Source organism: Nannobrachium achirus (genome assembly GCF_963921795.1).
Source record: "Nannobrachium achirus genome assembly, chromosome: 7".
Taxonomy (NCBI): Eukaryota; Metazoa; Chordata; class Actinopteri; order Myctophiformes; family Myctophidae; genus Nannobrachium; species Nannobrachium achirus.
The window spans coordinates 33468580-33496352 of NC_137816.1; the positions used below are offsets into that span (position 1 = coordinate 33468580).

Genomic DNA, 27773 nt, shown 5'->3' on the forward strand with positions numbered 1-27773 from the left:
ATAAGTAATATCATACTGAGAAATAAAACATCCACGACTGTCCAAACAATTCCTAATTGAGCAAAGTAGGGTAGGGAGCATGGATTTGATAACAGCCAGGTCATCACTGGTATATGATTGTGATGAGGTTTTCTGATGTAGCTCCTTCTGCAGTCAATAATAATAACTAAGATTGATTAATAAGGGATTGATTTAATATTAATCACAGAACCCAGGCATGACCCACTGAGCCTGAGCAATCTGACTGACTCATGCTGATGATGTGATATTAGTTCCACAGAGAATTAAGTTAAAGTACCAATTCCACAATGTAGACGGTTACTCTAAAATGTACAATATTTGCCTCTGAGATGTAATGGAATTAAGGTATAAAAAAATGTAAATATACGTCCACTGGTTGTCAATCTCAAATCCTACATTTTCATCTTGCCACTGAAACACAAGAGTAACCTTGGCAACATGTAATGCTGAATGAAAGAAGCCAGAGGATAGGGTTAAGAAAATATAAGGGCATATCACCAAATTGTCCCCAATACACTTCATTCTTACTGTGAGGAAATAACAGTAAGTATCCAATACCATCTAGTGGCCAACTGCTCAAAGCCTCATGCAGATGGTATTAATGTTGTAATGGAATAGGAATAGCACAGCAGCTAGCCAAGTAATATAATATTCCCAGCCATTCAAAGAACCATCTGAATATTTATAATTTACATATCATTTTGTTTGTTCTACAATAGAGAAACTGATAGGATCCCTTCCAACACGTTTTTGCTGTGAATAATCAAGTAGGAACTTGGGTACTGCAAAGTCAGCCTGGGACAAAACTAACCTAAATCCTTTGCAGGGGGCGCCATCTGCTGGATAACAGACAAATATTCAGTTTACAGCAGCAAGTCTGTAATATTTGACTGTCAGTGTCTTTTGGCTTGCCATAAGAATAATGTATTTAGGGCTGTGCTGAATTGAAAAGTAAATGATTCGAGTTTTGTCTGGTTTAAGCTTCTGTGTGTTTTGGAAACTAATCTCCATTGTTTGCCGTTGTGCTTAATGTGTAAGGTCTTACGTAACACTGTATTAAGAATACAAATACACATTTATTTCATAAAATTCTTTATTCATAAACTTGATGCAAGTTTACAAATTACTGTACATTGTCAAAATCACCCTTGCAATGGAAAAAAACAAAACCAAAGCATGCCAACAGTGCATAACTTTAAAACCCGGCCACCGCAGAATGAAGCAAGATAAAGGAACCCAGATTCAGGCTAGTTCAGATCTCAGAGCCAAAATGATGTTGGTCGAGCACTGGGAGGTTTTGTTAATCAGACCACCTGTATTAATTAGAGAAGCTTTTATCCACTGCAGTACTGAACACAAGACTACATTGTATGGTCTTATACCTAGAGCCAGGCAAAATATGTTGACCTAAACTAGATCTGATGGCACAACAATCTGAACTGCTACAGTGTTGAGTCCTGGCATCTGTAAAGGTGACCCAGAAAAGGATGAGTTATTCAAGTCCAAGTGTCTCTGATATTGACACTTGGCTTATTAAATGCACCAAGGAGAACTGACCCCTGTGGCACAACGTAGGCAAACCATAATATTAACTAAATGAGCAAGAGGAAAAACGGTCTTGCTATAAACCCCACTCAACCTCTGCAAACCTGCCCACCATTCTCAGCAACTTGGGAGAAACCACTTAATGATACACTGACATGCAGAAGACAGCAATATCAACGGAAAGGGGGCCGTTTACCAGTCCAACACACTCTTAAAGAGCAAGCCAATTTGAGGGGATGAGACAACGGGCTTAAACCTGCCCCAAAACAATATCACTCCAAAACCTTCTTAATACAAGCTTATGAACTGTGAATGTATCAATTGTAAAGTTATTCAGAAAAGCAAATTAAAGCCCTAAATGCCAAGAACAAAACGCACTGCAAATTCTACAGTGAAACAGAGGAGCTGATTTATAACCCCTCACCATGCCCACTTCAAGACAGAAAGACATCTATATCTTGCATCATGATATTCTGCGCCAATCCCTTGCAAAGTCAAGTGTGCAGTATGTATTCCTGAGTTTGCTTCTCCAGAGAACAGAGGAAGGGCTTGACGGAACGCAACCAAAATGAAACAGTACGACACCAGTGGCACGACACCAAACATCCATGCTGATGATCCACGGTAAGGTTGAGAGGGCGTGTTGTGAACGAGACTCGCCAAGTAGGATATTAAATGTCTCAGAAGAGTTAAAACGTGACAACCTGTGTTTGCAAGTGGAATGACCGATACCAGACATATTCAGGACTTGGGACTCAAATTTATGTCATAACCTTTTTGGCAAGTCTGTCTGTATTGTGAATAAGGTAAGTATTTTGTGATAATCCAAAACGTAGCCCAGAAACTGAGGAATGCTAGGAATCAACTGCTTTGCAATGCCATTTCTTCCCCCAGTACAACAGACATAAAACAATGTGAATACCCACATAACAAACACCCACAACAAATGTGTAACAGCACTGACTAGAATGCTTCACACGGTTTTCTGCCTATTATTCACATTATATTTACGACTCAGCATGCTAAAGGATATGGCAGCACTGAGAGTGGTTATGAAGACGGGGAGAGCTGGGTCCTTCCTGTGGTCTATTTAGATGGAATAAAAACCTGCAGAAATACACCAATAATAGAATGGACTTTAAAGTAGATTTTCTGAGTCAAGCCAGTAGTTATTCATAACCAATACTATTGAAACTGTGGCTGTATAAAAAAAAAACTGCCATGAAGACAGCAGGAAAAAAAAGGTCACTTATTCTCTAATATTGTGAAGGAAAAGGATTAGCAGGACAGCCAGGATGTGAAGCGGGTGACATTTCAGTCCATCTAACCTCCAGTATCCATCTCGTCTCTGCATAGCCTTACTGAGGTTCATCATGTTTTGAGCCATTAGGAACAAATAAGCTGAAATCTCTGGAATGCCATAAATAGCTGTGTCTATGCAATTATTGTTACAGCCATCATAATAAAGAGGTGCCATCAAAGAAAGAGGAATGATATAGTCATTGTTGCCAATAACAAATCTAAAGGATTAAAACTCAATAACAAAACAGAAAACAAACAGCAGTAGTCATTAAGCTTACATAAGAATATGGTTGACAGTTTTTTTATACGTTTTTCTTTTCTTCTTTTTTTCTTCCTTTTTTTTTTTTTACTTCTGCAAGAGTATCCATGAAGCATTTTTTTCCTTGTTCTATCAAGTCTTGAGAAGTTGCAGATTCCCCTGCTGTTAATAGTCAAGGGTATAATATAGTAACACAGTCTCTGCCCAGCCCAAGACCCAGACATGGTTACATTAAAAACAATTAAATCCATTTGCAGAAATACAAATTTACAAGTTTACATGAGGTGTTAAAATCGACTACATTACAGTGTGATCGAATTCCAACATGCCCCTGGCTTGACCTGGTCATGTTGCAGGATGCTGCCATCTTAGCCATACTCTCTGAAGCTCTGTAGGGGAACGGCCTGGTCGGTGGCGATGATTCTGGACGACAGTGTCCTCCGCCTTGGGAGCTCAACAGTGTGTATCATACTTCATTGGGGGTTGTCCCACCCAGGACACAGAAGTCTCTTAACTTCCATTCCATCTCAGGGCTTCAAGCTTTTTTTCTTAACAAAAAAAAAAAAAGAAACCCAAACAGTTAAGGTGTTTGAAAGCAAGCTAGCCTCAGGAGCGTGTTATTCCACGGGAGTGGAATCTTGGCATTTATACAGATATTTTATAAGCACAAATATTATAGAAGCCATCCAGGGAAAGCGAGGCGGTGACTCCGACCACCACCACCCAGCATTTAAATGTCCCACCCAGCCCATCACTGCAATCACAAGAGGGGTAACGTCGCTTGTCCTTCTTCATTTCCAGTCTGTGGCTGGAGAGGCACTGTCCAGCAACGCAGCGTTAACGCCGTCGCAACTGGGAAGCTTTGCCATGCCTCGGCCTTGGCCAAAGTCATAGGCAGTCATCTTGGCATACCCAACGCAGAGATATCAAATCAAAAGGAGGGGGTTCGATACATAGTCCACTGTTTCCTCAGGAGTATGGGATGAGGGTGCAAATGAAAAAAAAAAAAAAGAAAGTGTGAATGTAGGCGACAAAGGTGAAGAAGCAAACTATCTAGAGACTAGGAGACGAGATCCCCTATTAGCCGGATGATGTTGTGACACGTATGCATGTGTGCGGGTGTATGTGTGTGTATAAGTAACTGGGTGGTTGCAGAATGAAAGTAACTCTACTGACTCCAGAAATAACAGGCAGGGAAAAAATGAGAAAGAAAATTGGTAAAAAAAACAAAGGGGAAAAAAAAAGAAAAAGAAAGGGGTGTTGATCCTACGACATGTGGTCCCGGTGCAGGAAAAGTGGATGGTTCTCTCCTAGCCATCCTCTTTTGGTGGTGTGTACCAACCTGGAAGGACAATTAAAATGATGAATACACAATCCTCGAATGGCACAAACATGGACTACAAAGCCTGAGTTATACTTAGTTGCGTGTGGGTGTTGCGCATCGAAAACAGTCGAGCGCCTGCACACAATTAAGTATAAATCAGACATAGGAATATCACCAAGACTGTGGCTGTGTCAATCAGCCTCTAATCAGGCAACTGCCACTGGTGTGGAACCAAGTATAAATGAGGCTTAGGAATATCACCAAGATTTTAGCTCTGTGTCAGTCTGCCTCTAATGATGCAACTGCCTGTTTATGAGGTACATGGAAACAAAACTGGTTGAGAGAATTGGCTGTTCGCCCAGGGCATCTATCCGGCGTAAAGTTAAAACGTTAACATTAAAACCTACGTTTTTAAATAAATGTAGTGGAGTAAAAGTACAATATTTGGATCCAAGATTTAGTGGAGTCGAAGTGAAAGTATTGCAAATTGGAAATACTCAAGTAAATAAAAGAAAAATAACTCAAAATTGTACTTTTACAGTCCCACCGAGCGGTCAGCGCGGTGAGCGTGAGACAGGCGGAAAAGATTTGGGCAAACGGCAAAACAGGCGAAAGGATCTGTTACCGGTTGAGACAGGCTCCCAAGGCAGCATGTGTTATGTAGTTTTATTAAATGATGAACTAATTGAATGACCATTGCAAGAATTTAAGATTTGATATAAGTCTTGTTTTTCCCCATAAAAGGAATGGACCGAACAAAAGACTCATTATTTGCGAGTCGACGTGGGCTCCCGGAAGCTTTTGCTCTGGACAACACTATAGTATCAAGGCATAATATCTTTAGCATCCATCATCTTGGCTGTCAGTGATCGCTCTCTGACCCGTGTCCACACGGGTGTCTCGCATTATGTGATTTGACATCACTGACATTGAGGAGTAATATGCATACTTTGTGTTGTTTTATTGTCGATCTTGACAAAATCATCGCAAACGATGGCGACGCTGCCATTAACAAACAAGCTTTAGTTTCATGCACAAGGCAGGAGGTAAATAGATCCAGTCGGCGTGCACCGCTATGACACGCGCACACGATAGACCAGCGCAGTGTTCCTCAAACAGTAGACCGCGGACCTGACTAGCGCATGCATGCACTAACACAGACATGCACTCCGACACACACACGGTTACTCTCACATTTGGAAAATATTAACGCTTATAACGTTTTTGAACAAGCGATTAAAACATTTTTGGGAGAAAAGGTAAAAAAAAAAAGAAAAGAAGAAAAAGGATGTTTCGACTCATATTTCTTGAGTCGCGATGAGCATGAGTCGATAATAGAGTAGAAAATCAACTTGATTGTAACTATACAGTAACAATAAGTATGTGAGCATCCACATAATAATGTAGTGCATTCAAAAGTTAGGTAACTTTATCCACCTTTTTTGCAAGTGAGGTGCCAGAGAGAAACGTAAAAAATCTTGAAAATGTTAATGCCTTTACAATTCAGATGCGCAAATATATTCCAGTTTCTGCACATGGAAGAAAGTTAGAAAGGAAGCCTCTCTGCGAGGATCTGTCCTAGCTCCAAATTATTCAAAGTTTTTGTGAATGAGCCCTGAGGGTAAGCCCTGAGAGGGGAATAAAATGTATTTCTGCCCGAATATTTGGAATGTTATGCTATAATAATACGTTTTTCGTTTGTCGGAAACCTGTAAATACTGTGGTTTATACACAGCATATTTGATTGCAATTTGTTTCATATAATTGGAATTTCTAAATTAAACATTAACTCATTGAGTGCCAGCGCCCTCTAGGGGCCATAGAATGCCAGCGCATCTCTCATAGGCGAGCGCTTTAGCTTCCAGGACCTCACCTTCCAGGACCTCACGTGCTCACGTTCATGCACGTCATGGAAATGTCCCGGATGATAATGCTAACAGAATGGCTATTCCCATTTTGTCATCTAAAAGATCATTTTTGGGCGATTTCGCCGTAAATAAACCTCGCGCCGCTTCCCTAAAGACACAATCCAGAGATATAAGCCTTCAAAGATGTGGTCTTTCATTGGATTAGGCGGAGATTGGCGATTTCGTTCGCAAATAACGTCCGGCCGGGACGTTGCTAGCTTTCGGCTAGTAGCTAGAAAAATCAGGCCAGGCTTCAGAAGGCCTCTTATCATTTTATTCCATTTCATTAAATATCCCGGACTAGTTCGGGATAGGCACCCTGGAATAACGTCGCGCCGCCTACAATGAACATTGGGTGAACATTGGGGGGGGGTCTAAACTTTATTTTAAACCATTTTCAATGGAATAAATCGTCGGAGCATCTAGCGTCTCTCGTTGGTGAGCGCTGGGCGAGCCGGGACCACCCACGTTGCTCCAAGCAGCTCGGGGTAAGTAAAATAGCAAATAAAAATTTGTTTTTGATCCCGAATATCCCGAACTAGTTCGGGATAGGCACTGTATGAGTTAATTGTGATGTAAATATAGTTCTATGTCCACAATAAATTAAATTGAATAAAATGTAGGCAATGGTAGGATAAAGGCTGAGCTTCTGTGCAAATAAAGAATATACAGAATGCCTCTGTAGAATGTTTAGGAGAAAAGATGAACGTTGGGCTGCAACCAGCGGTGTAGCGGAGGGTATTATACACGTGACGCATTCACATTGGCCATTGCATTTAGTGACTCACTTCTCATGTGTGCAATAATCAAGTTGAGTATTGTCATCATAATTACATAATACATTTCAATAGGCTACATACTGATTCTGAATATTTGTATAGTCAGTCTTATACAATTATACCAGCTGTGTGTTCTCCTGACTCATCTAAACACGCAAGCACAAGCTCACACACACACATAAGGCGAGCAGCCTAGCAAGCAATCAACTGTTTTAACTTAAAAATACAGTGACGTGTCTGCTCTGTCATGCCAATGAGCAAACTCCACACTACTGCATAGTACCAGAGCGCCTACTGTCAGCTCACAAAGTAGTGACGGCACATTCAGGTTGGAGAAAATCGCTTGTTTTTGTCATGCAGTGTCCCATTATGGTCAGTCACACCAGAATTATTACTTGTACTCGCACAGATGTTCTCATTTATATTTTGAGGTTAAGATGACATTTTTGGGAGCATATGCATCTACAATGTTTGCAATACCGAGCCCTGTAATGCCAAACTCTGATGTAATTTCACTTTTTAGTCAAGAAGAGTCAGTCTGTTATGCATTATATTCATCTGAATATCTGCCAAGATGTGCAAAAATAGCGGACCATCCCAACGACAAGCCCATTCAAGTTATAATGAATGTGATATTCCATTTACTTTAACCACATAAACCATATATACTTAGTTGACCAGGGTTCCAAAGGGCTCACTAATAAGTCTGCTTATTTTTTCCCCTCAATGCCCAATGTCTTCAACCAAAACGACGATCTACAGAAAGAATGTCACACTGGCAACAATTTCTGGGCTTGTTTTAGATTTGCTATAATTGCACAATGTTTGCTCCACAATAGGGACATTAGGGTTCATGTTGGTGAAACGTAACAATTAACCTTTCAGACTCAAGCGTAAGGTCAATAACTACTCTGTGCATGCAAATGCTGTCCATGTTTACTGCAGAAATAATATGAACTGCGCTATCACTGAGCCACCAGTCATTTTCAAACACTTTGATGAACAGAAGGCGGGATTGGGTTTCAGTAAACAAGGTCAGCAATGTTCCCTGTATGAAACAGGATACGATAACACTCACCGTTCTTTTCATGGATCTGGACCAGGGACTTGTAGGACTGCTGTGCTCTGGCAAGATTGTACTGGTTCTGCACAAAGATATGAGACAGTCAACCTATGACAGTGTGCCATGTTAACAATGACAGATCTAAAAAATGGTGTTCCAGTAACACATGCACTTGGAGTCCTCTTGTTGTGATTGCCTGTGGAAACTCAATACATTTTAGACACAGGTACTCAAACATTAACCTAAAAATAAGTTAACATTGCATAACCATCTTTATTCATTTCGAGGGATGCAAAAAGTAATTCTGATTGATTTTGGTTGATTTGACAGCTACCAACAACATATTCAACAACACAGAAAGAAAATATACATGTAGAAAATATTTACAAGCTAAAAGATAAGAAAACAAGACCAGGCAAGAAAAAAAAACGAACTCCCAAAGGGAAATCAAAACATCAGGGCTTCCAACATCAATTTCTTTCAGTAGCTGAGATAAGGCCAAACTGGGACAACACGCTTTCTTTCCAGGGTGGCTTAAAAATGCTATCTTAGATTGTTTGGGTCCGTTTCAAACTCTAACGGGAGCCTGGGGCCAGGTTGGTTGCCACCAAAGGAACGATAAAGTCTAAGGAAAGTGACAGCACAGTGTGTACTGGAAGGATGCTGCTGCATTAAGAGCTCAGCACTTCCCTGGCTGTCCAAGACGCAACAGGCTGCAAAGCACAGCCCCATGTTGCGTAAGACAAGCCTCAAGCTTTCAGGACTGTGTAGACAGAATTACATCAGCCTGCTCTGAGCGGTCACTCTGTTGCATCAATGCATCTGATCAAACATTATGGCCACGGTCTGTGACATTGATTAGGCACTTGTTGATGACCACTCAGGCAGGCAATAGGAGGCAGTTGTCCACACACAACCCTGTGTTTTTTGGGGTATTTAGCCAGGTTGCATACATTTGCTGTGGCTAGCTATGCTTTGAGAGGTCTCAAACCAAAGCTAGGCAAGCTTGATAATCACCTTTCTGGCTATACATACGGCATAAAAACAACAGCTATTTGGTTTCCTTCACAGTTCTACCTTAAGGCTGCCTGCCTTAAGGTAGAACTGTGAAGGAAACCAAATAGTTGTTGTAACACATTGTAACACATTTTCTTATAAAACAATCATACAACTAGAAGCAGTGCTCTTACGAGCACAGATCTCCACCAGGTCAGGTATTAGTTATTGTGGCCTCCTGGTGGCGACAAATGTGAAAAGGGTGCCATGTCTTCTTTGGCCTTTAACCGTGACACGCATGCATGATTTGAAGCATTTTGATTTTGATCCAAAAATGAGTTTGGCAAAAGTTGACCTGCTGCTGGTGGCGCTATAACAGGCCAATATGAAAAGAGTGTAATTTGTTCCTTGACCTAGTGGGAATGTGCATACAGAATTTCTCTGTAATCACAAGCTGTGTTCATGATTTAAGTCATTTTGTTCAAAATGGACCAATCCTGCAAACTTTGGAAGCCATTATTAGCCAATTAGGATGGAATATGGAATATGAAATATCAGACAGATCCATCTTGATCACATGAAGATAGAGATACTGTGTACTGATTGGCATGATTTTTGGATAAAATCTAAAGGAATAATTGGAAAAAGTGTGTTTTACATAAGTGGACCTCCTGGTGGCGCTATAAAAGGCACCGTACACTGTACACTGATCAGTGGAGTTATAGGTAAAAACACGAATCAGCCTGTTATAGCGCCACCATGAGGCTGACTTGACATTTTCTAAGTGGCATTTATTCCTCGACCTATTGGAAATGTGCCAATCAGGATAGATTATGGAAAATCGGACAGATCCATGTCGATCACAAGGGCCTGCTAGAACAGGCCCATGTGAAAAATGTGGGGCAGAGGTTCTGAATTTGTATCCAGCGAGTGTGTGTGCAGTTTGGCAGCGACCGGGCCAACGGTGCCGGAGATTAGCTGGTAACGGACGGACGAACGGACGGACGGAGGCGAAAACATACTCTCCCCCAAGCCTTCGGCTGGTGGAGACAATAAACAAGAGGCCAGTTTGCAGAGGTTAAAAGGGCCTTTCCACAATAATTCTGAGGCCGAATGAGGCCGCTGACATAAAGCTACACCCTGTTTAGCCCTCAACTGGACCAATCAAGGTCATATCCACTGGACACGGTCAGACGCCTCCAGTACGGCTGACTTTATCGAGCATACCGAATGAGTCACATAAGTTAGCAGACGTTAGGTGGACAAGTGCACAAACAAAATCACAAAGAGGCAAGTAATATAAGGCAGACAAATCAGAATTTCCTAATAAAACTATCAATCAAATTCTCATAATTTAAAGCCATTGCAATTCCTATTTCAGATGTCTAAGGCCAAATCTTTCGCAACTGTGCAGTGAATAGTGTCAACACTTGAATACGTAAAAAAATCATCCTCTTCATCAAGCAACAAGTACGGATGTCCTAATCAAATCACCCAAAATATGTTCTTTTCAAATTTGCCATCCTAGCTCTATAACACTGTAACACTGGGTGATCAATCAATCGATTGTGTTCCGGCTTGGATCAATGGAACTAACATAGTAGTTCATCTGTCACAATGAAAACGCATTTTTCAAGGTTAGGCTATACTATGAATAAGACCTTGGTCTTTTGCCAATTACTTGGGGACCCACTTGCAACATTCTCACAGTGGACCCAAGTTGGGAGTCCCTTAGACACCAAGCCGTAAAAAACAATTATTGAATACCGACATCATTAAACCCTCCCACTGGTATACTTCAGTCTTGTTGAACATGGTTATCAAACTGTGCCAACAATACAGGAATGAGCATTGTTTACAACGTCAAACCACGTGCAAATGCCACTGGAAAAGATAATTGGCGTTCTCAGAATCGTTCAGCCTTGCCACAGAAATGCCCTAAATCAAGCATCATGACCATGGTCTGTGTCACTCATTCTGTAAAGTGGGTTAAAGTTACCACATGACATTTTACTTTCAGTGAAGTCTGTAACCAGGCTTACCTTATTGGCTCCAAACTGCACTCTGGCTTTTCCTTTGACTAAAGTGGCATTGATCTGCATGATAACAGACTCTATGGAATAGGCACTGCTCCAGCCCTGCAACGTAGTCAAAGTAGTGCAAATAAATATAAAGGTGTAAAATAGACAAAATTCACAGCAACATACAGTATTCGCTGCCAAATGTAACCACTTCAAAGAATTTCAAAAATATTAGATCCACACGCATCGCCAAGTGTTCAACATTATGAGTTTTCAATTTATGTGTACAGGTAAGTGTAAAAAGAATAAAACATCTATATACCTGCTTTGTGAGAAGCTCCATGCACAGGGCACCTCCTCCAAGAACATAACTTGAACGAGAAGAAAGTCAAAATAAGAACATGAGCTACACATGATGAAAATGGAGCATTATCAAATCAAATTGACAGCATCTTTTGTCATCTCTTTATTGCTCCTCGGGGGCATCTACTGGGTAGCCACCTGCGGACGTGGCAGCCACCTGCAGAGAAACACCCAGGTGTCGATTAAAAAACTGCAGTCAAAATGGGAAATCATGTGGAATGAACTCACCCTCCAGAAAGCACAGGTGAAACTACCCGCACAAATGGTGGATCAAAGGGAAAGTTATCCTATGAAGAAATCAATCAGAAGGATTGCACATTAGACTACATCTCTCAATACTTATATTGACTACCAATGTTTCAACCCAACAGGGTCTTCATCAGGCAAAATAATCGATCTGAGGAAATTAATCTCTGTACTCACCTTATATGAGAAGTTTAGCAGAATGTAATCCATTCCCTCTTTTTCCTTAAGGACTTGCAGGTCACTGTGTAAAGGGCTGTCTGGATCCACCCTGTTGAATTGTACAATTGTGTAATCAGTGAATTCATATCACCAGTCTATGAAAATAAACAGTATCAGTCTAAAACTAAAATTAAATCCAGAGGCTACTTACGTCCTCAGCTTGACGTGCCATTCATAAAGGCTGTCATTGACAAGCTCCACAGAATAGATGCCTATTAGGAGAGACAAGGTGGTTTGGCTTAATTGAAAGAATTCTTAACACAATAATTAAAATGTTGCCCGTCTTTCCATTTACTTGAAGATCATATAATTGGATTTCACTGCAAATGAAAGAGCACATTTCAATTAAATTAGATAAGACTACAACGAGATAAGACTACAATTCAGATTATTAATTTCCCACAATATAATAGACAAGATTAGCGCACCCATCAAATCGCAAAACATGTCGCATCATGGTAAAAACAAAAATCCCCCAATTTAAACTACTTCACAGTATAAATAACTTTCTGTTAAATACATTATCAACTATGACATACATTATAACATATCTGTACACAAACAGATTATAATGCACACAAAATAAGTATTTGCAGATAGTAATACACATAAGTTAAAAGGGGAGGTCAGCTAAATAGCTCTATATTCTGACAGTAATCAGAGCGTTTGTTCAATAACGTGTCTCTCCGGCCCTTCAGTAAACAAAAAATACATTTTCAGGGTGGGATACCAATTTTATCCAATCCCAGACCCCCTATCACTGAACACTCTTTAACAATTATGACCATCAGAATATAGAGATTTAACTTTTTATTTTAACCTAACCAAACCAAACAACTGGATCCAATATTCCAATTATGAGACTTGTAAGGACTGCATACCCGTCTTGTAACTCTGGGACCTGTAGATCTCCCTAAGCTCCTTCATCAGTCGGTCAGAGGCTTGCACTGAACCAGACACGGCACCCTAGAAAATAAATAAGACAACAAGGCACAGCACGTGCTTAATAACCTGTCAATAATACGAAGCATGGACTAGCATCAAATGCGAACATGACTTTGATTTGATATTTATATCTCCCACACTGTGAGATAATGCTTGACTTGATAATGCTTTGGGAGTGCATGGGAAGTCTGCACCACTGGGTTAACCTATAATATATGTTTTGACCAATTTCAGACCCCAAATACATTCAGACAGCTGAACGTCTGCTGGGCTGGGGAAGTCCCCCTGAACAACCAATTGTTTGCACAAGAATGCTGCATCAAATGGCAGAATCTCAGGGAGCCTGAAAGGAAGGATGCTGTATGCATACAGTATATAGAAGCACATCAAGAAACAGGACCTCCAATGTCAAGCAAATGTTGCCCAAAACTATTTTATTTGTATTTAAGCCGGCATTTCATCAAATCATTCTTACATAATATGTCATTCCAAATATTTGATGAGTAACTGTGAACCAGGAAGATCATAATCTGAGAGACATATGATGGTGTAATAAACAGTTTAATGGTAAGCTGATCATGCACAATTTCTATTTAACTGTCTCCCCAAAAGGGCATGCAGAGATTGTACTAGATTATGATCTACATCAGCTTTAACAATATCAACCGCATGCAACCCCAACCCCAAAAATGTATGAAAGGTCACCTTACCGAATGAGCACTTACGTTCAAGTGGTCCTGCCTCTGGTTCTTACGGATCTTCTCCAGGATCGCCAGGTTCTCCTTTTCGATGCCATCATCCTCTGACTTCTTCCCGTCCACTGGCTCCTCCTCTTTCATTTCATAGTGGTCCAGGTCTTCTATGTCCTGTGGGGTTAAATTGGCATTTTAGGCATTTATCTCACACTTATGAGGGGCAGCTGTCAGAAATAGCTTAAATTCTAACGTCATGGCCCGGACCAGGCACCTAGGCTCTAAAGTAGCCTGATAGTGCATCGCGGGTTGAGTCGCACGATTCTCAGGTCCCACGATGGTCACCCACATGAAAGGTCACCCACATGAAAAGCAATCGAGGGGCTGAGGCTGCACAATATTTTGCACATCCATGTTGATTGTTGATTATATTCTAATCGTCATGGTATCTTGCAACAATATAGGAGTGTAATTTCTTCTTTATCCTCTGTTAACTAGTGTATTCCTGTAGACCAGGGGTGCCCAACCAGTCGATCGCGGTCGACCGGTAGATCGCGGGCTGGTTACCAGTGGACCGCGAGATGATTTCAAATAAATAATTTATTAATTCGGGGGGGGGAAGGACATACATCGGGCGTTTCAGTGAAACGACTCCGAGCGAGTGGATGATGTTGACTGAACTCAACTCAACGTGTAGTAGTCAGAGCATGTGAGCGGAGTGGAGCGGCAACTAAAGCCGCTCCGCGCTCCAGAGGGCTCTTGTCCCGCTCGCTCATCGCTCTGGTCGGCCACCGCACCGCTCCGCTCCCCGCCGCTCCGTCGCTCACGTTGATTTTCGCATTTCTCGCTCCGCGCTCGCTCCACGCTCCGCTCAGGGTCGTCAATCAGAGTCACCAGCCAAAATAAAAAAAGTATTTTGCTACCATATGCGAAACACTTTCTCCTTTGCTTTGCACAACAAGTGTTCCCAACACAAATGCCTGCGGTAACGTTACGTGAGCCTCGGCTTGATGGAGACCTGCGTTCACTGTTACAAAAGACGCCATCTAATCTAAGGCATTGTATTTTTTAATAAGACGGGCAATATTAAATCCAGCTGGTTATTGATTAATCACCACAACCGAGAGACGGAGGCGACTCGTGGCGTGTGTTTTTCAATCAGTCTCACTTGAATTCGTATCCGTTGACTGGCTGGTGATATATAACTTAACTGACACAAGGTAGGCTATGTATTATAAACATAGCCTACGTGTGTGGATGAGTGAAATCGTGATAAAGGGAATTCTCTGTCTGTTCTCCTCTCCGTCTCCGCGGTGCCAACAAGGCTTCACTGCACTAGTAGGCTACTGCGCACGGCTCTGTTTTGTTGGAAACATGCGGCGCGCGGCCCCAATAGGGTCGGCTTGGAGCGGAGCGGAGCGGAGGAATGGAGCGGAGGAAATTCCTCGCTCCAGGAGATGTGCCATGAACATAACTGCTTTATTTGGATCAACCTACCTGTGTGAGTCTGCTTTTTCTCACATGAAGTTCATCAAGTCAAAGTACAGAGCCACAGATGAGCACCTTGTGGCCTGCCTAATTTAGCCTAAAACTTGCAACCAGCTCATACAACCCTGACTTTGACAGGCTAGCCTCCTCTTCCCAGTGCCAGGTTTCCCACTAAGGCAGAGAGACTGACATGGAATAAAGGACAAAAAAAAAAACTATAAAAAAACTATAAAAAAAGAAAAAGAAAAAAAAAAACTATATAAAAAAGAGAACTATCAGTGACTTGACATAAATCCACAGGTTTTGTGTGAGTGTGTTGTCAGTGCATGTATGCAGAGTGTGCAATAAATGGTCATGCTGTCTGTATGCCCAATGTGAGAAGTTGCAATCGTTTCATTCAATTACAATTCCTACTATACAGTATGATTACAGTACAGTACAGTGAGTACAATGTTATAATATCTATTAATATTTTCTGTTTTTCACATGTATATTGAATGGGTGTTACGGTACATTTTGGGCTGGTAGCCCTCAGCTAGGTGGCACATTTTCAAAGTAGACCTTGGGTCAAAAAAGGTTGGGCACCCCTGCTGTAGACAATAACATCCAGGTACAGTGATGTGTTGAATATTAAAGTTATGTTCAGACAAACACAGATAAATTGACAAAATGTGTTATAGCATCAAAAACATTTTAACAGCGATACACATCACGATACATGGTTGACGATACGATACATGGACGATATTGCTTCATTCATGGTGATACGATTAGTGATGTGATCGAATATTCAGCTTTGCTGTTGTCATTTGGAGTTAACCAAACTAGAATCCACACATTTCAGAGGGTGTAACATTAGCTCTATTTTAGCAATAGCCTGTAGCTTATGCCAACCAGCAGTGTGTGTGTGTGTGTGTGTGTGTGTGTGTGTGTGTGTGTGTGTGTGTGTGTGTGTGTGTGGCTAAAATGTGGCTAAAAAATTAAACTGAAAGTTACTTCTCCAAAAATATGCAATTAGACCTTTTGGTATATCCCTAGATACGATACAATGATTAAAAATCGATATAGTAACTATTTAGCAAAGAAATGTAATGCGTGTGAAAAGTGTCGATAGTGCAGTTTAGGGAAGAAATTATTATGGATATAAATAAGTAAACAGTGATTCTCTGGCAAATACATGGACATTGTATTTTCAACACATATGGACAAACCCACACCTTGACATGAACTCAGGGATTACACACATGTATCGATAGACCAAGAGTAGCTATATGCAATAGGGGTGACCCCGAATAGTTGAATAGTCGACTAATCGATCGAAACGGCACCTAGGCGAAAGGCAATATCTTAGTCGAATAAAAAAATGTCCGATGATTTAACATATACTTTGGTTTCTCGCAATAAAACATGCATAGCTTACTGGCTGCTTTCAATCAATCAATGAGGCACAGCCCTGTCTGTGTGTGTGCGTTGCGTAGACTCCACAGAACCTGCACAGCTATGCTGTGTTAACACTCAATCAGGCTCCGTCACTAGTAAGATGCAGGATCTAGCTATGACCTACCACTCCACAACGAGCAACATGTCAGATCACTTGATAAAAGTAAGTTGGCTTAAGTCCCTTATGTAATGTCCATACTCCCTTTCTTATTAAACAGTCAAAAGCAACGTGAAGCGGACGCTCACGTTTTGAGCTTGCAGATCGGACGGCAATAAACCTATGCCATCAACATGTAACAGCACTAGAGTTGTGTTTTAAGCTCTTCTTTTCTCTTTCTCCCCGACGAGTGACGGGGTCTGTTTTGTAAAATCCAATCGCTGTCTCTCTGTCAGCGCAGCGTCTCGTGGATAGATGCATGCATGGAGGATGTTACACAGATGGTGCCATGGCATTGGTCCGAAGGTTCATTAGTCCGAATCTGTTAAGAATACTATACCTAACCTCAGTAACCCTAACTAAATTCAGACTGGCAGTCCCCACACAGATATTGGTGTCGGGCAGAGCCTGAAATGTGTGACCGGCGACCGCATCGCCTATACAGTAGTTGCATGGCTGTTACACACAGACATTGGAGTCGGGCTTTAGCTTCTAAGTGAATAAACTTTACACCTGCTATAGGCCTACTTATTTTAGTATTTTGTTATGTTAATTCGCCTTATATTATTTAGTTACTTTATTTATTTTAGAGATATTATTTTGTTGTTATTGCTGTATTATTCTGATTACTATTTTTATAAGGCCATGATAATAAACCTTGGCTTAAATAATGAATGAGTTATCTATTAACTCTTTGAGTGCCAATCCCGAACTAGTTCGGCTTTATTAGCGTATCGTAGAGTGCCGATCCCGAACAAGTTCGGCTTTAAAAAAAAAAAAAAAAAAAATTTGAAAAATTTTTTTGATTTTTTTTTTTTTTTTTTTGGACCCCATCAAATCTGGTGAACATGATTTCAATCGCGATTTTGCATGTTCCACCCCCATACAACCCCATCTAACATACAGGGCAGCCATTTTTGTTTACATTACATGTAAAACATAATGGCGATTATCTCAAGAATGCCTGAACGGATTTCCAATCGGATTTTTTTGTTTGAAAGCTGTGAACAAACTGCACAAATCCACTCCAATGCAATCCAGGATTGCATTGGATTTTTTAGAGCTCATTCTTCTCTGTTTTTTTCCCATGCATGAGGTGTGCAAGGTTTAATCATGGCTAAGTTGACGAAAATAAGGCTTCTAAAATGCTTGGTAGCCAATAGCTAACTTCAAGCTAACTTCATCCTCTTCCTGTACATGCACAAAGGAAAGTGTTCAGGCAAGTCATGGCTCCAGGGCTTGGGCATGCATTACCAGCATATCTCTATTATTCTCTGGTCACTGGGCGCCCTCTAGTGGTGATAGGCTGGCACTCAATGAGTTAAAACAAAAGTCAAGAAGACATGCTATTTAAATGAGTGTTTCACCTCTGTTGTTTATACGCCATTGTAAAAGAAAGGGGTAAAAAGTAAAAAAAAAAAAAAAAAAAAAAAGAACATTCGACTATCAACACAATGACTAAAATCATAGTCGACTATACAAATCCTTAGTTGGGGACAGCCCTAATATGCAATGGAAAAGTAATTTCCATTGAAGACCCGTCTTCAAAAAAAATCTAAATACAAGGCACAAATACTTAGTTTCCATACAATCGATTATTTGCATTGCAAAATGATTCGATACCGATTATCTGCATTGTAAAACGATGCGATACAAAACCAAACAATATTTTGCTGTTTGCATATCGATATAGTAGATTGTTGCAATTAAAATTGACTTTTTGATGCAGTTACTATATCATTACACCCCTACCAGGTAGGGCTGTCACGATCATAACATTTGTGACTATACAATTCATTGTTATTAATGATTTAAGTCAGTTTTTTGTCATTTCCACATGGAAATAAAAACTACTAAATACTAATTTAATATGTAATCTAAAAGAAAAACTGGAAAATAGCTGATTTATAAGCTCAATGCATGTTGACACATTGTGTGCTTGTAGAAGTCTTATTTTTGCCATTTAAAAAATAGTTGTTTTTCAGAAAATAAGTTCACAACGTGTTGCAAAGCAATGCGTTGTGAGCTTGTAGATTTTGAGCCATGTTGTTTGGTGTAGAGGGATAAAAGGAGGGCGGCAAGTATATACCCCTAGGGTACTCAGGCATCGAAGTTAAGGGTTTAAAGTGGTTCAACCAGGGGTCGGCAAAGACGTTTGGCTATCAGCCAAAAACAATCTAAGCCATTAGATGGCGGCCAGAACAAAATCAATGGCTAATTTAGGAACTAGAATATGGGACAGATCACTTTGTATAGAATAACAACTATATTGCTATAAATGTTCATAAATAAAGACGTGTGTGGTATAACTGCATACTGATAGAACTGTGTGTGTATTCATATATTACAGGCGCTGACAGAAATGCCTGTGTAATGATTTTGCGCAGGCCCCATCCTTGAATGTCCATGTCCAATGTGTTCACAATTCACATAACCGTTATACCTGGTCTGACCCTACACTGCTTATATTCCAAGCTTGACTTTTTACACCTTACTCTAATTTCGTTTTATCTGTTATCCGTCTTTTATATGAGAGCAATGCACCAAGTCAATTCCTTATTGTGAACATTGTGATTCAGATTAGAATCAGAATCTGTTTTATCACATCACAGGTTAACAGGTATAGTAAGTGGGTGAAATCTGTTTTTGTCCATGCTTGCTCATTCATTCATCGTTCATTAGATTGATAGATTCTGATATAAACATGAAATAAACAAACCTGATAATGCTACTTTTTTTTTTATAAACTAGTGATTGTCAATAATATTTTTGGGGTATGCTCTGACTTCAAAGAGTACAGTAGATGGTATATGTTTTTGCACAATAAATAGCAAACATAGCCGATCTACAAGCTTAAAACACATCACATTTAGATCTACTATTTTTGAAAACATTTTGTTATGATGAAGTCCATAGCTGAAGTACAGGAGGAAGTACCACACTTGATCTCAACTCCTTCCAGCCACTATTTCAACTTCTATTAATACACTCCATTTGTGCATCACTATTTTGCATCTTTCCTAGTTTCCTCCACCCCATCACCACTCTTCCCAGTCTTTCTTAGGTTTCTCATAAAGGTGGGTCTCCAACATGGAGAACCACATATATGGAGAGACCACCAGGCCTCCCAAGCCAAAGAATTCAGTGACAACCCGCACCACACTCCACACAGTCAGTAACAGAACAAACACCAAATCCTGCACCAAACATAATGATCCATTTCACAGCTTATTTCTATCTTACCTCAATAAAGTATCTGAATCAAGTTGTGGTCCTAGCCTCACAAATTCTACTTTGCTTCACAAACACTGTTCTAAACCACAGTTACCACACACCACAGGATCATGCAACTCTAAAATGCTCTATGAAACTGTGATCATCACCGAGCAGAGAACATAAAACAATGAGAACAAAAGATTTGCCTGTAGCAGATTTCATCAATATTGTGATATGAGACCAAATATCTTTTTCTTAAAAAAATAATAATAATTATTATTTATAGTTTTTATTTCTTTTTTTCTTTTTGCAGTACAAACAAAACAGGGGCTGACACAGTGGTAGCCAATCATTTCAACGGTGTGGATCATGTCCCCATAAAAACAAACACAAGACGAAAAGCTCATCAAGAACAAAACACGTTCTAACATTAAGACAAGACCGAACCTAACCCTATCAACAAAACAAACAAACAAAACATACACACTTTTGTATTGCACCTCTATCATGATAAAGCCTTGTACAATCTCATACAAATATTTATTTTAAATAGCAGATCCAGTCATCTCTGCTGTGCCTCTCCAACACAGTCTTGTTCTCTGCTCTTGTACTTTTTCCCAATAAACAAAGATACACAGATGGTAGTGGACTAACAATAGAAATTGTATAAGAAAATATTGTGTACAGACCTCTCCCATCTCTTCCTCCTCCTCTTCCTCAGATGTGACTTCATCAGTGGTCCCATGCTATAAACATAATAGAGAACACAATAAGGTAAGTTGACGCTAGTGGTTTAATCTCTTAGAACCTCTGTACAAATCTTTCGCTCAAAACAGCAGACCTAAAAGCTACAAGCAGCAGGCACTGCAACATGTTGTGAGCTTGTATATCAGCTACTTTTGGTGAATGGTCCCCCCAGAATAGGGACGCTGGGATTCAAGTGGTTAAAAGCAGACATGCAAAGTTGACAAGACAATTTGTCAGAGAAGAGAGCACCTTTCGCTGACCCTAAACCACAGGAAGAGGCTATTGATCTGTGGAAGGCTTAGAGCACATCATTACAGGTTTTCTGTAAGCTACCATCTCAGCACTGAGCGAGCACATAAGTGGTTTGCAAGTGCAGAAAACCCTGCTACGGATGTTCCTCCCACATCGCTAGAAAGTGTGTCACCCAAAATCAAACACAGGCCTGTGCTGTTGCTGTGCTAAGCCACAGGAAAAGTACTTGGCAAGAGCACTTTTAGGCAGACTTGCCTTTCGGTCTTGTGCTACGGGGCCTGCAGGCAGAGGCTGGTCCAACATCTCCACATCTGGGTGCTGGGGAAGGTTGTACAGCCGACAAAGGTCACAGATGAGCTTCTTCAGCTGCTGCAAAAGCTGAAAAACAGAGGCAACAGCGGGGTCAGGGTGATTGAGAGGGTAAAAAAAATGAAAGCACAACAGTGGACACATGATACACATATGACATAGACAAGGTCACAGGAGATAAACAATGAAAGTTGAAACGGTTTCCTCAGTTAGCTTTGGGGTGCCAGGTAGGCTTGTTAATGAGTCAATTATGACTCTGGCCATCACAAAGTTTAGCTTTTGTCGGGTGCAGTGTGGGTGTCATTTCTGTTAGCGTAACACGAGAGCAGAGGTTACAATTGATCTGCACTATAAATATGTTCTGTTATCTAGTGAACTGCCTACTGGTGACAAGAATATTTTGACATAGCCTAGTTAATTTAAGAAGCATAAAATGGGAACCATTTGTATCAGAAGTCCACTAAAAGTTGCAGCACATGTTACTGGTGAACAATTGTAAATTAATGAAACACTTAAGTTAAAACCTATAACGGCTGCCACGGTAGCCAAACTCGTTCACAGACGAGTTAAGGGTTAACTTGGTAACCAGGCAACAGACGCTTGCTATGGGTGCTGGTGAAAGAAAAAACTGCATACATCATGATGCAACGCAGCCAGAAGCAACGGGGAGCGGCCATTCTCCATTGACTCCTATTCTATTCCATATATGCCCTGATGAAGACCCTGCGTTGGTCAAAACATGTTGGCTTTTATTATTTGGTAATGAAATTAAGTACACAGTTTTTACGTCCGTTCCCCTCCTTTTTTAACTTTTTGAGTGCTCGGATTGCTCCTCTCTTTTTCGACTCCTATTCTATGCTGAAACATAAAAACGGCTGTATCTCTGAATAAGGTGCAAATAACGCTGAGGAGGCCGAGAACTGCTTTCACGGCGACACTATGCCGTGATGGTTGGCCCGGTTAGGATTTTAGTTTCGCCACCGTTTGTAAACAAACTGATCTCCTTCCTGGATCGTCAGTGTACAGTCACGTGCACACGCACGAAGCTTCCGGGGCTCTTCAAAATAAAGTGTAAGTGAATGCGTTGTGTTAATGCCTAGGGGCTATTTTCCTCCCACCTTTCCCCTCCACAACAAATTGCTTCACCAAAGATAGTCGATCTTCAAGATCACAATGTGTCGCACTCACACACTGTGAGCAATGAGCATGTAGATTTGCAATTTTTGCAGAATGTTCGCCTATTTTGACATGCCTAGAAATGGGATCCTAGGATTTGTTGGAAATCACACTGAAGTAAACAGCTAAGCATAGAATGTAAACCTGACAAGCACTTACTGGAATACAAAGAACAAATGCTAATTAAATAAAAAAGGGTGCAATAAGACGAGGGGAAAAAAAGGTTTGTTAAAAAGTTAGGGTAGGATAAGTGAATTTCTTTGGTTAAAATAAGTGTAGCGCTATATTCTGATAGTACTCATGGGGCTTTTAATCCGTGACATCATTTTGTAGGCAGAGGAGAACTCTGCCCCCAGAGCATTTTCTGTCCATCGCTATTTCAACAGATCCGAGACAAAAATAACGACTAAAGTATAATTCTAACACTTTCCTTTCAACAACAAAGAGAAGAAAAATGTGTAAATAATAAAAATAGTAAAAAGATTCACGGAAACTGGGGGCAGAAATTCTCCTCTGCCTACAAAATGATGTCATACTTAACAGCCCCATTGCTATAGTGTTTGTGCAGTAACAGGAGTCTTCATGTCTCTCCAGCTCTTTAATAAACAGAACATGTATTTTCAGGTCAGGAGAACTCAGACATGATACAGATTAAACAAGTAGTACTGTAAGTGAAATAGTAAGTGATGACAAAGAAATGAGCGGACAAAATTGGATCACAATAAAAATTAAGCTGATAGTAATTTTCATCTTATCCAATCAGGAGAGAGAAGCCCACAAAGATAATTTAGCTGTTCTACATTTGTCTACAAAACATTTTCACTTCCAATTTCACTTGTTTATCATGTATCTCCAGATTAAATCAAATTGGTATCCCAAACTTAAATGTACCAGCTACATAAATGATTACTATCAGAATGTAGAGCTTTTTAACACTTCGTATTTACAACGAAAGGAAATATTCACCATCTACAAGCTGGTATTACTAGTATTGCTAGCTGGTATTACTCTCTTCAAATTTGGTGCAACACAAACATACCTCAGGTTTGCACAAGAGAGAGACACTTTGGCAAAGAAAGATGGTATCTGTGCAGAGGAATGCAAAGTTTGCCTCTGTGTACTGAAAGCAGTATTGGTGCAAAGGTGCAAAGAAACAACTCCAGCACAAAAAATGACAACACTTCCATAAAAAGCATATCTTGTGGCCTATAAAGAAGAGCATGCGCCACGTGGCATGAAGAAGTAGGCTATCTAAACTGAAGGATGCCACCACGTAAGTTTATACAAGGAAGTACTTGTCACCGATATTCTTCTGACTTCAAATGTCATCTGTGTTCACATGACGGGGCCCTTTGGCCTAATGAAAAGCCACCCCTCTGAGCCTAGTCAGCCCTGCCAAATAGACCCCTCCCCTCCAGTTCCCTGACAGCAAGTAGTACGGCTTTGTCAGACGACCTCTGCATTCACGTCAACAACGAAAGCTGTCTGTCTAATGTTTGAACGATATGATAACCAACAGCAAACCCCCAGCTGCAACAAATTCACATGGCTAAATGCTACAAGGAACCTGCCCAGTGGAAGTGAGCAGTGCACTTCATGTCCAGCTACATGAACATGGCTATGAGCAGTATGGAATTTATGCACTTTCTAAAACACCACCACTTTAAACCTGGTGTCCCTATTTTGGTCATGACATTGTAGGTGATTTTTTCTAATAGTAACGAAAATAGCTCACAATGCGTTGCGATGCGATGCATTGTGAGCTTTTTTCAAATATATTTGAAAAGTATAAAATGGGATACAAATATAGGAAATGTATTGCAATTCATCATAACTATTGCAAATACCTCCAAAATATTGACGCACAGAGTTGCAAACAAACACATTTTCACTGATTGCGTTCCCTAAAAGTTAAGTCAAAAGGCTGTTATTGAAAAGACGAGCCAAAAGATGATTTAGCACCACAATGTTTTTGAAGCCCAGCATGCAGTCATTATGTCACCATAATGCACACAGACAAACACCCCCGCTGAGAAACAACCTGGGCAATAATTCTTTAACCTGGCAGGCAACTCTCATCAAATAAGCCCTAATCTCTCAGCTCTCTACCCATCTATTTCTGTCCTTCCATTCATCAACACGGGTCAGTTTTGCTGAATAGGAAAATTAAAATTGCTTTAGCATGTTAGATAAAACTCGCACTACGGAATGTTTATAAAGAATGAAAAGCCTGCCTCATTGTTGTTTTGAAATTGTTCAAGTTCATTCCTGACTTGGGCTGTGAGATCATATACATGTCATCCCTGAGAACGTTTGGCATCCTTAAATACATTAAAAGCTTAATTCTGCTCATTGCAAATGCTGCCACGATGACCACAGCAAATTCAACGGCCGTCTGAGGGGAAGGATATAGAATGGTGGTGTGTATGCAATGCAAGACCTCAACACCACTTACCAGGGTATTGCCTCGTCTCACATCTTCCAAACGCTCCAGAACTTGTGCAAGGCTCGGGTCATCAGAGTCCACAAACCATATGGGAGGTGTAGAAGGGTAGGATTCCTAGAGGAGGAAATATTGTGGGGGAAACAAACGCACACAGTTCAGATCACCATCACGTCGCTTAGACATTAACATACTGCGTGTGTCTCTCACTCGCTCTCTTGCAGTGAGTGAGTGAGTAGCAGACTAGCAGTATAGACCTCGTTGTGGTGAGGGATAGAAAATAACGTCACCAGCCGCATTTGACTGTGGCCTTTAGGGGTGTTTTCAAGGTGTGACGACTTAAAGAAATAGATCCTCACACTGCGTAGGTAACAAACTACGCAAAGCAAAGAGGCCTGCCCAGTTTCATCATCATCACATCACGAAATGCTGGCTGGGCTAGCAGATCGGCTAAATGTTAGCTAACTTTAGCCACACAGTAAAACAGAAATTCTCCCGTGTTGTTGATGTATCCATTTTGTACTCTTGCGAGTGTACATATGGAACCAAGTGCACCATAACGGGTCCATTTGGTTCCGTTTGTACACTCTAGGGCAGTGGTTTTAAACCAGTGGTCCGGGGACCACCAGTGGTCCTTGAAGGGATTTCAGGTGGTCCCCAGCTAAATGATCGAGAGTTGGTGACCAAATGGACCCATATAGGTTTTTCACTCTTGAGAGCATAAAATGAAACCAAATGGACCCTTACGGGTACAAATGGTTTCATTTTACACTCTCAGGAGTTACATTATTGTTAAAACACCTGAAAAATCTTATCCATCGATGACAATATATTTTAAGTTTTAGGTCTGAAAGGCTAAATCTCATCAAATGGTGGTCCGTGGGTCAAATGCTGAAATAAATAATGGTCCTTGATATGAAAAATGTTGAAAACCACTGCTCTAGGGGGTTAAATTAACAATAAACAAGGCCGGATGGTCATCCCCACCCCCACACACACATTAAGTGCAGTCTTTTTTTCTTTTCTTTTTTACCGTTATGTTGCAGTGGATAATCAACAGCTTCTCTCCGGTAACGTTGAACTGGCAGCTCAGCTCGTCCGGTTTCCAGTCTATGATCCTGAAGCGCTCGTGGTTCGTGTCGAAAATAGATTCCAGAAACTTCAGCTCGGCCTTCAGCCCCGACACCGACATCTTCCACGCATCTCCGGCCGGCCGGGCCGTCTGCCTCAGAGGGGAAGGTACTGGAACAGGGGCGGGGGGAGTGGGGGCGAATCGGGGACTTAGCTTAGCTCGCTAGCCAGCTAACTGCTAACAGTTTACCAGCCAAACAACAAGCCGCGATTCCAGTAAAATCCAGTCCCAACGCAGGAAGATGGACGAGGCGGGGGACGTGTCGTGAAACACGGGGAGGGTTCTATTAATTGCCACTGGACAGTTATTCGGTACAAACGCACTGTCTTGGTAAATAAATAATGTTTAGAGCAAGATTAGCTTGCGATGTGTGGCTAGCTGACGTAGCCTGGTTAGCCGTAGCTCGTAATTATCATTCGAATTAGCTCCGAGCTAAGATGCTAGCTCGCTAGCACAGTCCCTTGTTGTTGTTCTTTCCGTCTATTGTTGTTGTGCTATGGCCGTTATGCTCAACAACATGTCCACTGGCCCCGCGGTGCGCCGTGCTGCGGGTCCCGATGGACGGCTCCTCGGTGGCCTCTCGCCCGCTAAAACGAACACCCGCGGAAATCACGAGTTATTGCGTCTGTACGTGGAGCCACCGCTGCCGTGTCGTTGTTCATATCCCGGTGCTGCTGCTGTGCTGTGTGAGGCTGGTGTTGTGGGGTTTAAAGATGGCGTCGCGCATTCTCTGCCCGCTCCGCTCCTTCCCGCAGAATACCAGCATGCAGCGCGGCAAGGCGGGGGAGTGAGAAGAGAAAAAAAACGGAACAAGCAGATTTTTCGAATAGTAGGTACGTACCTTCTTTTATAACTCTATGGTACGTAGGCCTGCACTGTATTGTGCCATATAAGTATCATGGCTCTATGGACTGTATTTATCTAGGGGGAAATTATTTATACCAAAGTTAAATACACGAAACATTTCAATAAGTATATGTATTTATTACTTGTATTCATTAATTTATTCAACATTCTCCACGTTAAGTTGTTGATAAAATAAAAATCACACCTAGTGTGAAGTTAATTTCATCACGCTTCCCGCTGGCCAATCACAGCGCGTGGCCAATGGGACCCTGGGCCTTTGAGCAGTTTGTGCCCTATCTAGGCCAGATGTAGGCCACACGCACGCTTCAGTTTATTTTGGGCCTGCCTGGACATGTTTGAGTGGTGCTAACTAACAGCTCCTACGTATTGCTTTGTGTGTATATATGTATAAATGTCCATATGTGTCCGAATGAGCAGGAAACTCTCCGTATGAGTGTCCGTATGAGCACAAGACCATAAGCACAACTAATGTCACATGCAGGAGACTAACGTTCGCAGAGACCGACATCACCACAGCTGATATCACGGCCCGAACAGCCCATACAAGGAGATATGCACGTGTATCATGCAGATATGCATGTTTGATACTATGCAAAGTGCAGGTGCAATTTTTGGGTAACCGCCGGACAAAGCCAGATGTTGGAGCTTAGCTCCCTCCAGTAGCACCGCTCAACAAACTTAGATTAGTCACCATGAATAGGCTAGCTAGATATCAGACTTGTTTAACCTAAATGGATCTCCCTACATTAAAATAAAGAGTTGGCCTGTATCTGGGGTCCTTGACCTTGAGATGGTTCCAGCCAGGGGGTCCATAGCTAAATTATTGATACTTTGGAACCAAATGGACCCTCTATAACTCGGGGG

The 27773-nt window shown here is 41.2% G+C and overlaps 1 protein-coding gene across 2 annotated transcripts; it reads right to left on the reverse strand.

The window, feature by feature from the left end:
• Window positions 1-1118: 1118 nt before the first annotated feature.
• Window positions 1119-26748, reverse strand: ube2q1 (ubiquitin-conjugating enzyme E2Q family member 1). Of its 2 annotated transcripts, none has more exons than XM_080730628.1 (13): window positions 25944-26748; window positions 24923-25027; window positions 21238-21360; window positions 20673-20729; window positions 13716-13856; window positions 12927-13011; window positions 12197-12257; window positions 12004-12094; window positions 11809-11867; window positions 11540-11588; window positions 11239-11334; window positions 8216-8282; window positions 1119-4469 (listed from the first exon to the last, which is right to left on the reverse strand). In XM_080730628.1, the coding sequence occupies exons 1-13, from the start codon at window positions 26100-26102 to the stop codon at window positions 4438-4440; spliced, it is 1125 nt and encodes a 374-aa protein (XP_080586754.1). In that variant the 5' UTR covers window positions 26103-26748; the 3' UTR covers window positions 1119-4437. The 2 variants fall into 2 exon arrangements, with proteins under 2 accessions (XP_080586754.1, XP_080586753.1); XM_080730627.1 differs by having other exon boundaries at window positions 13701-13856.
• Window positions 26749-27773: the final 1025 nt, after the last annotated feature.

Coding starts and splice junctions, on each gene's coding strand:
- ube2q1 (XM_080730627.1), bottom strand. CDS start 26,102: ATGTCGGTGTCGGGGCTGAAGGCCGAGCTGAAGTTTCTGGAATCTATT. Junction 12,095..12,196: donor TGGCACGTCAAGCTGAGGAC/GTAAGTAGCCTC, acceptor ACAATTCAACAG/GGTGGATCCAGACAGCCCTT. Junction 11,589..11,808: donor TCACCTGTGCTTTCTGGAGG/GTGAGTTCATTC, acceptor TTCTCGTTCAAG/TTATGTTCTTGGAGGAGGTG.